Source organism: Pleuronectes platessa, chromosome 15, assembly GCF_947347685.1.
Source record: "Pleuronectes platessa chromosome 15, fPlePla1.1, whole genome shotgun sequence".
Classification (NCBI taxonomy): domain Eukaryota; kingdom Metazoa; phylum Chordata; class Actinopteri; order Pleuronectiformes; family Pleuronectidae; genus Pleuronectes; species Pleuronectes platessa.
In genome coordinates this window covers 19902886-19918227 of record NC_070640.1, presented here as the reverse complement: position 1 = coordinate 19918227, position 15342 = coordinate 19902886, and the positions used below count along the sequence as shown (strand labels likewise).

General features: G+C 40.6%; 1 protein-coding gene across 1 annotated transcript; it reads left to right on the top strand.

Moving 5' to 3' along the window:
* The first annotated feature begins 375 nt into the window (after positions 1 to 375).
* On the top strand, positions 376 to 14654 carry LOC128456646 (organic cation/carnitine transporter 2-like). The gene is made up of 11 exons (XM_053440901.1): positions 376 to 732; positions 1592 to 1695; positions 3144 to 3298; positions 3571 to 3742; positions 5277 to 5418; positions 5581 to 5672; positions 6104 to 6318; positions 6402 to 6584; positions 6864 to 6999; positions 12567 to 12606; positions 14460 to 14654. The coding sequence occupies exons 1-11, from the start codon at positions 376 to 378 to the stop codon at positions 14652 to 14654; spliced, it is 1791 nt and encodes a 596-aa protein (XP_053296876.1).
* Positions 14655 to 15342: the final 688 nt, after the last annotated feature.

The following is a 15342-nucleotide window of genomic DNA, read 5'->3' as shown; positions in this document are numbered from 1 at the left end:
CTGGCTTTTTGTACGACAATGCCACATATATGTGTATGTTGAGATTTTGACACATGTCCCTGAATGCACCGTGAAGCTGCAGCAGGACATTTCAGGCCTCAGGCGGTTCAGTGGGAGTCAGTGAAGGATTTAAAAGCATTTTGTTGCAACATGTCGTTCGTGCTTTGACAGTCGATTTTGGCAACAATGTGAACAATCACTAATTAGATCCACTGTGTGCATTTACATTATGACATGGTGCAAGGAGGACCCTAACCGGTTGGGTGAGCTTGTGATCTTTGATATGCATTCCATTCCCCTCATGTTCCTGTGGGTGGATTTACCTGAGCAGTTTGCTGCGGCTTTTTTTTGCAGACACACTTTCCAAATACAGAAATGAGCGACTTCGACGAGGCCACATCGTTTCTGGGCGACTACGGGGCTTTCCAAAATCTTATAATTGTTCTGCTCGGATTAAGTGCGATTCCTTGCGGATACATGAGCGTGATCGTGGTTTTTGTTTCGGATACACCCGAACACCACTGTAAAGTTTGGAGCAACTCCACGATCAGCGGCGCGCACGTCGAGCCGCCCTTCCACGAGCGCAGCAGCTGGATCGGACCTGACAGCTGTTCGCGGTACAAAGTGCGCGCCAACTGGACTGTGCCAGTGGAGCTGGCCAATTCCACGGAGGAGTGTGTGGACGGTTGGTTCTACAGCACTGAGAGATACACTGCCACCATAGTGTCTGAGGTATCTGTATATATCCTCTGAGTGGAGGGCTCTTCTCAGGGGCGGTTGGGACGATTCCAAGTGTCCAGCACAGACAGGGGCCCCCCAGTGAACACTATCAGTGTTGTTATTATTATTATTATTAGTTTGTTAATCTACTGTTATCTTTTAACAAGGTATTTGCTTTTAAAATGCCATGCCTTTGTGAGCTTTCTGGTGAGACTAATGTATGTCCTTGTTTAAAACTAGTCCTACATAACGAAGAATACCAATCCTGCCTTCAGTCACTTTAAGTACTTAGGTCCTCGGGATTAGGATCCTCCCTCCGACAGTTTTCAACCAGGATCCAGCCTTTTCTTTATTTTCCTCTTGTGGATTCTTCATTCATCAAAACCAACCTCCCTCTAGTTTTCCGTAAAAGACCTCAGCAAACTAATTTCAAACACTCTGCATTTTCTTTACAATAAATACCGGAGAACTTCAAAACTCTGAGTGTGTGTTTGCAGAATGGGTCTTATTATTAATCACATGATGGAAATTTAGATTTTTAGCCTTTGGTTTATACATTTCATGAATGTTATCAGCTCTGAGCAATTGAGAAGGATAATGAAGTTGACTTGTGTTGCACAATTTGCATTAACTTTATCGATGCATTATAATCATTTTAATAATAACACTTTATCTCTTCTTGGGTTTTCTGTAAACTTTTGGTTACAGCTGAACCTTTCTTTTGTTTTTTATTTTTTGGTAGTTTTGACTCTGTTGGTTTTTGGATTCGATTCGGATATTAATGTAAATATATGAATATTTATTTTGTGGTTTCTATGAAATTTGTTTTCTGTAGCCTGAATTAAACCTTTCCTCTTCTGTTGATTTGAAGTGGGACCTGGTGTGTGACAATGCATGGAAGGTCCCTTTTTCCACATCCCTATTTTTTGTTGGAGCCCTGTTTGGATCCTTTATTAGTGGCCACCTCTCAGACCGGTGAGTCCTTTTAATAACTAAAAAACATCAACACCACACTTCCTTGGGTCCTGAGCGATACGCCCTGTAGTTTGTCTGTGTATGTATGGGATCAGTCGTCTTTTTTTTATTGCTGGATTTTGTTGCTCCGCTCCAATCGCTGGGTGACACACGTAGAAAATGCAGAGGAGCTTATTAAGGCCCTGACATGTGCATGTGGTAAATGTGGGTGCTGCACTGCCCTCGTAGTGTCATTCTGACATTTCTCTGCAAGTCAAGTAACATTAATAAAAGCAACGTTAAAAGCTCTTTCTGGAACACAGTTGACACTGTACTTTTGCAGGGGCTCAGCAATGCACCGGCAAAGTTTGAAGTCAATCGTATTGGAGGAGTTTAAAAAAAAGTCAAAATGCACACAGACAGAGATTACTCCTTTAGTAAATAGATTATAGGACCATATAGGAGCAGGGTATGCCAACGTTACACATTAACAACCAATCAAACAATCAGAAAAGGGTTTTTCTTAAATCTGAATGATTAGACTTTCTGGCTCCTTTGTGATTACTGACCACCAGTTCCACTTTACTGACATTTAGGGCTGCAAAATTCCGGGAATATTCAAAGCTGGAAACTTTCCATGGGAATTAATGGGAATTAACGGGAAATTACGAGAATTAATGGGAATAAACCTGAAATTTTGTGGGTAATTTATACTAACTGTATTTACCTCGTCATATACAGACATAAACATTTTGTTTTGTCACAGGCGGATTTGAGCCCTGAGGAAACTTTGGGCACTTGATTATATGGTCCTGGATCTTTCTGTCATTCTTAACATGGTCTTTGCACAGTATTTGCACATGTACACAGCCTTTCCTTTTACATTGGCTGGGGTGAAATGTCTCCACACATGAGATAGTGCACGTGGCATTGTTCTGTAGAATAAGACGAGAAAAAAGCTTGTAAAAAAACACTAATGCAATGCTAGAGATATAAATAGTTGCCCAAACAATTGGAATTGTCTTTAAAAATATTTTACAATTGATGGATAAACAAATAGAAATAGGCTAGATGAGCAGATGAACAATCCTCAATCAGCATGTTAATATATTTCCCCCAGTAATATCAATCGAAACTTACCTGACTAGTCCTGCACACTACAGCAGGCCTCAATAGCCCTGCTGTAGTGTGTAGGATGCTGGCAATTATCTGTGCATGTGATGGAGAAATGCACAGTGGAGGGTTGAAATTCAACGTGCAGCGTGTGTTGCATTCCATACATCTTTAAAATGTTTTGAATGATGTTTTTATTGCTCAGCGTTTAGTTTGCGTATTATTATTTTTTTCAAAATTCCTGAGCTCAATATCCCATGGAAAGTTTCCGGAAAGTTTCCATCCCTTTGCAACCCTACTGACATTACACCAGGTATATTCATGCTGCCCTGTGGTTTGTGTGCATTGTGTTACAGGTTTGGCAGAAAGCCTGTGTTTTTCTTCACCTTGGTCTTCACCCCAGTCACTGCATTGATCCAGGCCACCTCTGTCAGCTGGGTCATGTTCTGTTTCTTCAACTGTCTGAAAGGAGTTGGCATGATATCCAATTACCTCACGTCGCTCATACTGGGTACATGCACATCCACTGGTCTCAAAATCGTCCTGTGACAAAAGTTGAACTTTGAGCAGTGTGGCAGTGGTTTGTTTTTGCTCTGCCATTAGACAAGTAGTAGAAAGTCATTGACATACAAATGCTTCACATACAAACACCACTGGCTACAGACAGCTTTAACTATTTTCCATGGTCCCATTAAAATACCAACCAATAGGATGAAGTAAGATGTTTTTTTGTGGCTTGTTTTCTCTCATCAATGCCATGCTCTTGATCCTACTCTTTGTCAGGGGCCGAGATGCTGAGTGACTCTGCCAGGGTGAGCTACACTTTTCTGGGCCACAGTCTGGGTTATGGCCTTGGTTATGCTTTGTTGCCGCTCTTTGCCTACTTCATACGAGGCTGGAGGATGTTGCTGGTTGCTTCCGCCATTCCCGGCCTCCTGCTTGTTCCGACATGGTGGTAAGTCTCAGGGAATGTTGGCGAATGAATGTATTAACCCATGGAAAGAGCTCTGAGTGGATCCTCCAAGATAATGAAGAGAAGCAAAATCACAGACAGACACCACAGGGTTGCAGTAGGAACTCAAGTGACTACAAAGAGATACAGAACAACATCAAAAACACAACAACACTAAAAGAGATGACTTCTGATTTTTTTTCTGATTTCGGGAGTGTGCTTTAGATTCTGTACGTTTTTTTTCACATCCTTCAGAACCAAGAATTCCTCCAACTTTACCACTGTTCAGAAAAAAACACTAGCTGATGGAATTCAAAGGAGATGAAATTATTGTCAGTACAGTGAATTAACTTCAGGGCAGACTTTGGGTGAAATGTGTAGGGGAGAGCGGGGTAATGTGAGACTTTTTTTTACATTTGCTCCCCTCTAGGCGAGCTAAAATAATATATCAGTAAAATTTACACATTTCCCATTAATTCAGGATGTTTCCTATCAATGGAAATTATCAGAATGTCTTCAGGACAAAGGGCAGTTAAAATATGATGGTTTTTTTTAAATTGGTCTTGTGTCTAACTTTACCCCATCTTATGGGTAAAGTGAGACAGACCAGAGAAATCAAGGGGGTAAAGTGATCCACTTACTTTTTCCACTTTAAAACTACCATAACAACACATGTTGTAATAGTTAAAATCCTGACAACTAGATTGACAACCAAACATTCCAAAACTAATATCGGACTAGTAACAGAATCATGGGGATTGGTCAATTAAGCACATTTATGATTATTATGATTCATGTGATCTCTTGCACACCTTAGCTTAATATTACACTACAATATGTTTAAGACTAAACTTAACTTGTGCTTTTCTCCCAATTTACCCCACAGCCACCATTTTAGAAAAAACAACATCTCTTAGCAATTCAGGCTAATCTTCAGCTAGCATCAATCACATGGTTTTAGATGTTGGAAGTTCACCATGATATAAGATATAAGTTTTTCTACCTGATTCAATTTGTTTTGACACAACAGTTTATTAAGTTCAAAACTTTTACATGCAATAAACACATTTTTGTGAAAAAACATCCTTTCCACAGCCTCAGCACCACCTCTTTTTCACGGCAAGGAGGGAATGGGAGGGGCTTGAAAACATAATGGTAATGGCCACAAATGTGTTCCATTGCCTAGATACAGGGGGTGTCTCACATTACCCGATGTCTCACATTACCCCGCTCTCCCCTACTAGTTAACCTGCATCAGTTTTCACTAAAAAGAGAGTTCACTGCGAAACAAATCTCTTTGGCCAGCTGAGCTTGCCAATAAGCTGTAGCAAATATACTATTTGGAGTGAGGAGTAAAGCTGCCTCCCATTCCTGCGTCTTCCTGTCGCTTTTTCCACATACTGTTTCAGTCTTTGTCAGTGTGAATGCTGTATATTCACATTCACATGGTCTGATTCCATACTGTATGAAAAAATCATATATAAAAGTCCCAAATTATATTGCATGTTCAATGATCTCCTGTTGTCTCTCCTTTCAGGCTGATTCCTGAGTCTCCACGTTGGCTTTTGCAGAAAGGTCGGGTGGATGAAGCTGAGCTCGTCATACGCAATGCTGCAAAAAGGAACAGAGTCGCTGTCCCTGAGGTCTTATTCAAGGCTGGAGAGTGCTCAGAGCGAATGGTGCTGATTTCCCTCCCAAAATGTGAAAGTCATTGTATTTTTAGTTTAAAGTTCAATCTGAACCTGTAAACAGGCTGTACTTTTTCTATACTCAAGTAGACATTACACTGTGTGCTACATGATTGTTCTGTTTCCTTTTATGTACTGTACGTCTGTCAGCAGCCTGAAGACGAAGCCCAGCAGACATTCACATTTATGGACCTGATACGCACCCGTAACATGAGGAATATTACAATTCTAGGTCTTTTCATATGGTAATTTAAAGCTTTTCTTTATTTCAAATCTCTGTACTACACGTGTATGATACACACGTTTTAAAAATTATTGTGACCAATGCCATTGGACAGTGTTTGCATCATTATTTACATAAGACACAGCGCTTGTTATTCAATTTTTTGAAATAACGAAGATATTGGTATTTGCACTGTTGTACTGCTGTGGTAATCAGTTTTTATAGATGTGAAAATAATTTAAAATTCCAAGGTCATATTATTTAACTTGTAGCTTCTGAAAAGAACTTGCATGAATGATAACAGTATGAGAACACTGGATTTTGGGTGAGGCAACTATCTTTTGAGTTTTTTTCTAAGTGTTATATAAGAAATTATTATTATTATTATTGTTGATGAAGTTGTTGTTACAAAACACTGCATACAAATTCCATTCTGATTATGTATTTCTGCAGGATGTCTGTGGCCATGGTCTTTCATGGCCTCGCTCTCAATACTAGTAACTTGAATGGAAACATCTACCTCAACTGCTTCATCTATGCAGCCATCGACATTGTGATGTACATAGCCACTTGGCTGCTGGTGAACCGGGCTCCGAGACCCATTGTCCTCTTCTCCTCAATGATGTTTTGTGGCATCATGCTTCTGATCATCATGCTGGTTCCTGATGGTCTGTTCTGTATGCACACTAAGTTCAACACTGATTCAATCTGGACTCTTTTCTTAATGTTTTCTTTCTTATTTTATCCTCAGACATGCATCTCATGTTTCAGGTGTTGGGCTTGCTGGGGCGGATAGGCGTGTCTGCTGCTTATAGCTTTATGTTCTTGTTCTTCCCTGAGCTGTTCCCCACTGTCGTCAGGACCATGGGAGTAGGGGTCAACTCCACGGGTGCACGATTAGGCACCATCCTTTCTCCATATGTGATTTACTTAGGTAAGTGTTTCTGAGTTCAAACCAAAGTACTTTGAGAGAGAGAGGTTGGGATACACATGAGTGAACATACTGTATACCTAATACTTGTTACACATTCAGAGGAAAGTCCAATTAAACTGTCAATACCCAAAATATAGATAAATAATAATGTAATAAATGCAGACCATTTATTACATTATTATTTACCGTTTAAAATGTCAGCAGTAACAAAGGGCTATGGATGCAACCCATTGAAATAAACAGATCATTGACAAAGAGCGCCTGTTGTTCTGATTGCAGGAGTTTTCAGCAAGATCCTGCCATACTTGATTTTCGGCACATTCAGCATCATTGCTGCTGTTTTTAGCATGTTGCTGCCAGACACCAGAAACTGCCAACTTCTGGACCTCATCAGCCAGGTCCAACCAATCAGAAGGTATGTGTGAAATATGACTAACAGATACAATGAAATCTTGTCACCTTAATTAGATGTTGTAGACCTCTTGCATGAGGAGCAGGTCGGCAGCAGCATGTTCAGTCCCAAAGATGTTGACCACAAAGGGTGCAGAAATGTTGTAGATTAAACTGAATGATAGCGTGCTCACAAGATCTTGTTTCTGATTCATCTGCCTCTTCTCTTGTTTTATTAAAGCTGCCACTGCTGCTGTCCAAAGGAAACAGCTACAGCCCAGACGCATACGACTGAAGGCTGTAATGTAAAATAGTGCTACCTGCTGAAGGGAAATCACAAAGCACAAAATCAGCACGAAATCATATCAAAACTGGCTTACGGTCCAGCTCTACTTACAGTACAGTTTTTTGCCATTCACACTTTCTCTATTACACATCACGTCCGCACAGCTATCAGGGGCAATTTGTGGTTGAGTATCTTTCGCAGAGAAATTTAAGCAAGCAGAATGTGGTAGACTGGGATTAAACTGCCGCATTTCTGGTCAGAGGACGACCCGCTCTATATCTCATGAGACACAGACAGTACAGAAAGTATCGTCCAACCCCTGCTTCGTTGTTCTATCTGTTTTCTTTAAAATGCACCAGTCTTCTCACTCCCAACTTCTATTATTTAAACTGTGAGGCCATCACTGGCATCAGGAGCACAGGCACCTCTCACCCACTCAACTGATGCTGTAGTGTAATATCATCAGGTCACAGGTTCAAGGCGATAAGATGTAACAAGTCAAAAACCTTGTACTTGCTTCTTTAGCAGCACTGAATAGGAGGGCATATCATTGTTTCATGTTTGTTAGATATCTTCGGTTGTTATCGTGGTTAAGGTTATTAATTATGTTTAATGTCTGCTGGGTCTTGCTGTAGCGTGTCGGGACGTGATACTGAATTTCCCATAAATTAACCAACAACGTGTCAAAATAGTGTTTCTTAGGTGATGGTGAAACATTCTCTTTCCAAACACCACAGAATAATGTGAATCATTTGATTATTTTGCCATATTGCTAAGATTTGTAACTGTAATGTACAATACATATACTTAAGAAACCCTTCATTCAAGTATATGTGGCTCTGTGGCAGCACCACACACTGCACCCTCCGACATGATCGTAAAGTTGGATCATCACCTCTCTCACACCGTCTCAACATAAACTGAGCATTATACCAATTTCATGAAGATCAATCAATCAATCAAATTTTATTTGTATAGCCAATATTCACAAATTACAATTCATCTCATAGGGCTTTAACAGGGTGTGACATCCTCTGTCCTTAACCCTCAGCAAGAGTAAGGAAAAACTACTAAAAACCCTTTAACAGGGTAAAAATACGTAGAAACCTCAGAGAGAGCCACATGTGAGGGATCCCTCTCCCAGGACGGACAGAAGTGCAATAGATGCCACGTGTAGTAAAACATCATCAAGATTAAAGTCTTCAAGATTAAAGATTAAAGTCTCTAGCAGCATTTGATGAGGGTAGACATCCCGAAGGACAACCCCAACATGACATGCCAAGCAGTCCCGCTGCAATCACAGTCCATGGTCAGCAACCATCCAGACCACGATCCACCATCCAGACCAGACGCCACTCCAGTCCTCAGTCACCGTCCAAATGCCAAATGCCAACGCGACACAGGGTCCGCCACCAGCACCACGATCAGCCCACATGACTCAGAATCCGCCACACTGGATCCAGCACTGCGACCCCCGGTGCGCGATCCACAGAGGCCCTGGATCTGCGGGTGATAAAGCAAAGGGATTCCGGGGAAGGGGGATAGGGATGGAGAAGAGGAAGGAGAAGCTGGAAAGAGAAGCTCCGTGTGTCATGTGTCATAAAATAGAACAAGTAACGTTCTGGTGCACTAATTAGCTCTAACTATAAGCTTTATCAAAAAGGAAGGTTTTGAGCCTACTCTTAAACGAAAAGATGGTGTCTGCCTCCCGAACTGAAAGTGGTAGATGATCCCACAGCCGAGGGGCTTGATGGCTAAAAGCTCTGGCTCCTACTCTACTTTTAGAGACTTTAGGGACGACAAGTGGGCTTGAATTCTGGGAGCGGAGTGCTCTAGTGGGTTTATAAGGTACTAACAGCTCTTTAAGGTAAAAAGGCGCTATATTATTAAGGGCCTTGAAGGTGAGGAGAAGAATTTTAAATTCTATTCTAGATTTAACTGGAAGCCGGTGTAGCAATGCTAATATTGGAGAAATGTGCTCTCTTCTCTTTGTTCTCGTCAGGACACGTGCTGTGGCATTTTGGACAAGCTGTAGAGTCTTTAACGACTTACTGCTGGAGCCTGATAATAATGAATTACAATATTTCAGTCTCCATGTACAAAGGCGTGGACTAGTTTTTCTGCATCTTTTTGTGAAAGGACATGTCTAATTTTTGAAATATTACGCAAGTGGAAAAAAAAAGGTCCTAGAAATTTGTTTTAAGTGACTATTAAAGGATAAATCAGGATCGAAGATCACTCCCAAGTTCCTGACTGTTTCATTGGAAGCAAGGGCAATGTCGTCTAGCGCAGCTATATCATTAGATAATGTATCTCTAAGGTGTTTGGGGCCAAGTATTATAACCTCTGTTTTATCTTAGTTTAATAAGAGAAAATTGACATAAATCCAGGTTTTTATGTCCTTGAGACATGTTCGAAGTTTAGTTAATTGATTACTTTGTTCAGGTTTTATTGACAAATATAACTGGGTGTCATCCGCATAGCAGTAGAAATTTACAGAGTGTGTCCTGATAATGTTTCCTAGTCGAACCATATATAATGAGAATAAAATTGGGCCGAGCACAGAGCCCTGTGGAACACCATGGTTAACTTTGGTGCGCACAGATGACTCATCATTAATTTGCACGAATTGGGAGCGATCAGAAAAATACGATTTAAACCAGTTAAGGGCGGTTCCATTAATGTTAATTAACTGTTTGAGTCTTTGTAATAAAATTTGATGGTCAATTGTGTCGAATGCTGCACTGAGATCTAACAGAACGAGGACAGACACAAGTCCCTGATCTGAGGCTATTAAAAGGTCATTAGTGACTTTTGCCAAGGCTGTCTCTGTACTATGATTGGCTCTAAACCCCGACTGAAAGTCTTCACATATATTATTTTCCTGGAGAAACTCACACAGCTGATTGGCTACAACTTTTTCTAAGATTTTAGACATGAAGGGGAGATTAGATATTGGCCTGTAATTGGCTAAAACCTCTGGGTCTAGGGTGGGTTTTTTGAGTAGGGGTTTGATGACAGCTATTTTAAAAGACTGTGGTACATAACCTGATGATAATGACAGATTGATAATGTTAAGTAACGCACTATCAGTTAGGGGCAGAATTTCTTTAAGTAATTTTGTAGGAATGGGATCTAAGATACAGGTTGTTGGTTTAGAACCTGAGATTATTTTGGTAAACTGATCACGGGTGATCAGAGCGAAGCTGTCTAAGTAATGGGTAGGATTCTCAGCCGTTTCTGAGATCTCTGTTGTTGGGAGGGTATTAGTGCCAATTGAGGGCAGGAGATGGTTGATTTTATTTCTAATAGTTTGAATTTTATCATTAAAAAAGGTCATAAAGATATTGCTATTTAGGGATCGAGGAATACTGGGTTTGGTGGAGGTGTGACTCTCTGTCAGCCTGGCTACAATGCTGAAGAGAAACCTGGGGTTGTTTCTATTCTCTTCTATTAGTTTTGAATAGTAGGCGGCTCTTGCTTTGTGGAGAGCCTTTTTATATTCTTTAACACTATTCTTCCAGTCTATTAGATTTTCAACATGGTTGCTGGAGCGCCACTTCCTTTCTAGTTTTCTTGATAATTGTTTTAACTCATTTGTCTGGGAATTATAACACGGAGCTAATTTACTATGTTTGACATTTTTCTTTTTTAGAGGCGCTAATGAGTCTAATGTTAATCTTAATGAGTCTGCAGAGCTAACAACGAGGTGGTCGATCTCAATGGAGCTCAGGTTTTTAAAGAATTTGTTGTTTATATCTACTGCTAATACGGGTTTAAATGTAATTGGAATTATTTCCTTAAATGTAGCTACAGCACTATCAGGTAGACATCTAGAAAATGAATTTTTTATTAGTGGCATATATTCAGTTATTGAAAACTCAAAGGTTATTAAATTATGGTCTGATAGAACTGGATTGCGCAGAAGTACTGTTAAATTTTCAATTCCGACACCGTACGATAATACCAAGTCAAGTGTGTGGTTACAACAATGAGTAGGTTTGTGCACACACTGACTGAAACCAATAGAGTCTAGTATTGAAATAAATGCTACGCTAAGGCAATCTTTATTATTGTCAACATGAATATTAAAGTCACCAACAATAATAATTTTATCGGTCTTTAGGACTAAGTTTGATAAAAACTCAGGGAATTCCTTTAAAAATTCAGAATAAGCCGCCGGAGAACGGTAAACTACAGCAAATATGATTGGCTGTTGGTGGTTCCTGGATTGGCGTGGAAGACTAAGAACCAGACATTCAAATGATTTGTAGCTGAGTTTAGGTTTAGGATTAATTGATAGACTGGAGTTAAAAATGGCAGCAACTCCACCTCCTTGCCCAATTTCTCTAGGAACCTGTGAATTGATATGACTGGGGGGAGTAGATTCATTTAGACTGACATATTCATCAGGATGCAGCCACGTCTCAGTGAGGGACAATAAATCTATGTTGTAATCCGAGACTATTTCATTAACTAAAAGAGCCTTTTTTGACAGTGATCTAATGTTTAAAAGACCACGTTTAAAAGTCTGGGTTTCCTGTGTTGTTTCAGAGGTTGTTTTAATTTGTATTAGATTTTTGTGTGGAGTTCTCGCTCTGTTTTTGTTTAATTTCAATAATTAAATCGTAAAAGATGGATTTATTACAGGACTGCTGATATCAGCAAAATGTTTTGAAATAGTAAGCAAACACATATTGTTTATTATTTACCTTCAGTAGTGAACAGTGTTGTTGGTAATAGAGTCATCACATAATCTCGTTTACTGCTACTGCACAGCTGACTGTCCACCTCTGAAACATCGCGAGATTATATCCCTCAACACAGACGGAGAGAGAAAAAAACAAAAAAAAACACAGCCGACCTGTCACTGGTTTGTGAAAGCTCCATCAGTGTCGAAATGCAAGGGGCTGGATTGACACGAACAAATCAGATACTGTTTCGTTCCTGATCCACCAATCAAAAGAGGAAAAAAATGCGCCAGTTGCGAAGAAGCCAAAGCTTCGCAAATATGACAAGAGTTTGGTTTCGCCGTCACTGATGACAGGGCGTGAGCGTGGCCTCGTAGCTCCCGTCCAGCAAGTTGCTCCACTTGTGCAATGGACACACTGCATGGTCTATCGCGAAGCACTTGATGCCAAGAAGAGGCCACCGCTCTTTGAGTCTGTGCTTCACCAGGCCGTGAAAATAATTAACCATATTAAAGCTCGTCCACTTAACTCCCGTTTGTTTGGGATCCTCTGCCAGGAGATGGGGTCAGGGCACGAACATCTGTTGCTGCACACTGAAGTTCTCTGGCTCTCCAGGGGGCGGGTGTTACAACGGCTGTATGAGCTGCGAGAGGAGGTAAAGTTGTTTTTGAGTGAAAGTCAAACAGATCTGGAGAAGCACCTGGATGATGCCATGTGGCTTGCCTCTCTCTCCTATTTGGTGGATATTTTTGACCGGCTGAATGGCCTTAACCGGTCTTTGCAAGGCTGCGAATCTAACGTTCTGCTCATCGCTGATAGAGGGAATGTCATCACGCAAAAAATTGCTCTCTGGCATGGTTGCATCAGTTCAGGAAACTGCGACATGTTGTCCAGCCTTGCAGACTTCATTGCCGATGCACGTGGCACTGATTTCATTCGCCTGGGTTCGGGATCCATTTCTCTGCTCAGCAGACGAGCTGTCAATAGACATGCAAGAGCAGCTTATTGAGCTGAAGAGTGACAGTAGACTAAAGCATCTGTTTACCACCTCCCCTCTTTCTTCATTCTGGGTAGCGCCTCAGCTTTACGACATAGCCTTAAAAATGATCCTCCTTTTCGCGTCGACTTATTTGTGCGAGGCAGGCTTTTCAAGACTGACTGCGCTCAAAACTAAATATCGCAACCGCCCACAGATCGAGGATGACCTGAGGATATGTTTGTCAAACATTGCCCCAAGATTTGAGGACTTTTGCAAGGCAAAGCAGGCTCATGTCTCACATTGACAGACCTGCAAGATTTTTTGTAAAGATCACAAGAGGCCCATAATAATTACAGTATCCTAATGATAGCAATAATAATACTTATTTTTTGTGATAATAATAATAATAATAATAATATAATAATTGGTCAATTATCATTAATTATAATAATAATAATATTATGATGGTGATAATAATGATGATTATTATAATAAGAAAGCATGCAGGCTCACATAGCTGCTAATATTAATAGCCTACTAATAGGCCTACTACTACTGATCATAATCATAACAATAATAATAATGACAATAATAATAATAAATAGTAAAATAGAAATAATAAGCCTAACCTTGACATGTCAGGCCTATCAATAACAATATGCTATCTATCTATCTATCTATATATGGTGGTGACTTTGAGGGCGGCGGCGGCGGCGGCGGCGGGTGGGGGGGAGGGCCCCAACTACCCCTAACCAGCTTTGGGGGAGCCCAGCTTGCAAAAGTTTGAGAACCCCTGCTCTAGACTATCAAAAAAAAGAGAATTTATTCCATGGGTCGTTCCAGCAGAGATGTATTTAAAATGTGCTGCAATTTCCCAGTTTCCAATTATTATTATAAGTAATCAAAGCAGCTCTTTTCTCTTTCCTTGGATAATAAATTATGTGCGGCCTGTACCCAATCAGATTTTTTTTTCCGATTCTATAATATATAAATTATCACCTCAAAGCCTAACATTTTCCCTAGGCAACGTAAACAAAGCAAACAATATGCATATATTTGTTCAGCAGAGGGAGGGAAGTCATACATGCCAAAGGTCCTGGGCTGAGATCAGACTTTGAAAATGATTCCAAGTAGTAAAAAATTATGTTCTGTAACTAGACTGGTGTTCAGAGAGTGCATACCTCCGCCAAGGCCAACAACCTTCCTCCCCAAGCATATTGGTTAAAAGACAGACCAACAAACAGCCACGAAAACATCAGCTCTTCGCCAGCAGTAATTGTTTTAAGTAGTCATCAATGACGAGATTCAGATATCTTTCAAATATAGAAAGGATTCAGATGATATGGTGCAGATACGATCTATTCCAGCGCTACTTTTATCTCATTGAGATTTCAGACACAATGTTTATTAACTCTATATATTTCTATATGTAAGCTGTATTACATTAATGATATTGCAAACCATAGACTTTTCTTCTCCAAATTCACATTCAACTTGCGGTGGGTAACTTTGTCACATGGTGCGAGCAGAACTTCCTGCAGCTCAACACGACAAAGCCAAAGGAGCTGGTTGTGGATCTGAGGAGGGTCAGGACACCGATGATCCCTGTTTCCATCCAGGGGGTCAGCGACGATATTGTGGAGGAGCATAAATACCTGGGAGTGTTTATAGACTGTAAGCTGGACTGGGCTAAGAACACTGATGCCCTCTACAAGAAGGGCTAGAGCCGTCTCTATTTCCTGAGGAGACTGAGGTCCTTCAACATCCGACTATGCTGAGGAGTTTTAATGAGACTGGGGTGGCCATTGCTCTCCTGTTTGCTGTTGTGTGCTGGGACAGCAGACTGAGGGTTGCAGACTTCAACAGACTCAACAAACTGATCCAGAAGGCCAGTGACGCTGTGGGGGTGGAGCTGGACTCTCTGACAGCGGTGTAGGACAGGAGGATGCTCTCTAAGTTACATGCCATCCTGGACAATGTCTCCCACCCTCTCGATGACGTGCTGGTCAAACTCAGGAGCTCATTCAGTGCAAGACTGACACCACCAAAATGCACCATCTTTATAAGCTGATATTTCTACTCTTTCATGGAGTTATTGTAACAAGGACAAGGATCAATAAAGTATTTCTGATTCTGATTCTGACTTACTGTGAAGTAGCTGTCCTGTTAGTTGTCCCTGAGGTTGGCACTGACAACATTGAATCAACAAAAGTCTATAATAAAGAAATTAATGATAAAGTGTGATATAATGAACAATTCTCAAGAGATGCTTTCCACAGACACAGACATTTGAGGAATTAGTAGGTAGATTAAATGTTTGTTTTTTTTATTACAATTTTCAGAATGGCTGCTTCTCTGATGCGTTCCGCAGCCTACTTCAGTCAATGTTTTTTCATAAAATGAGATAGAATT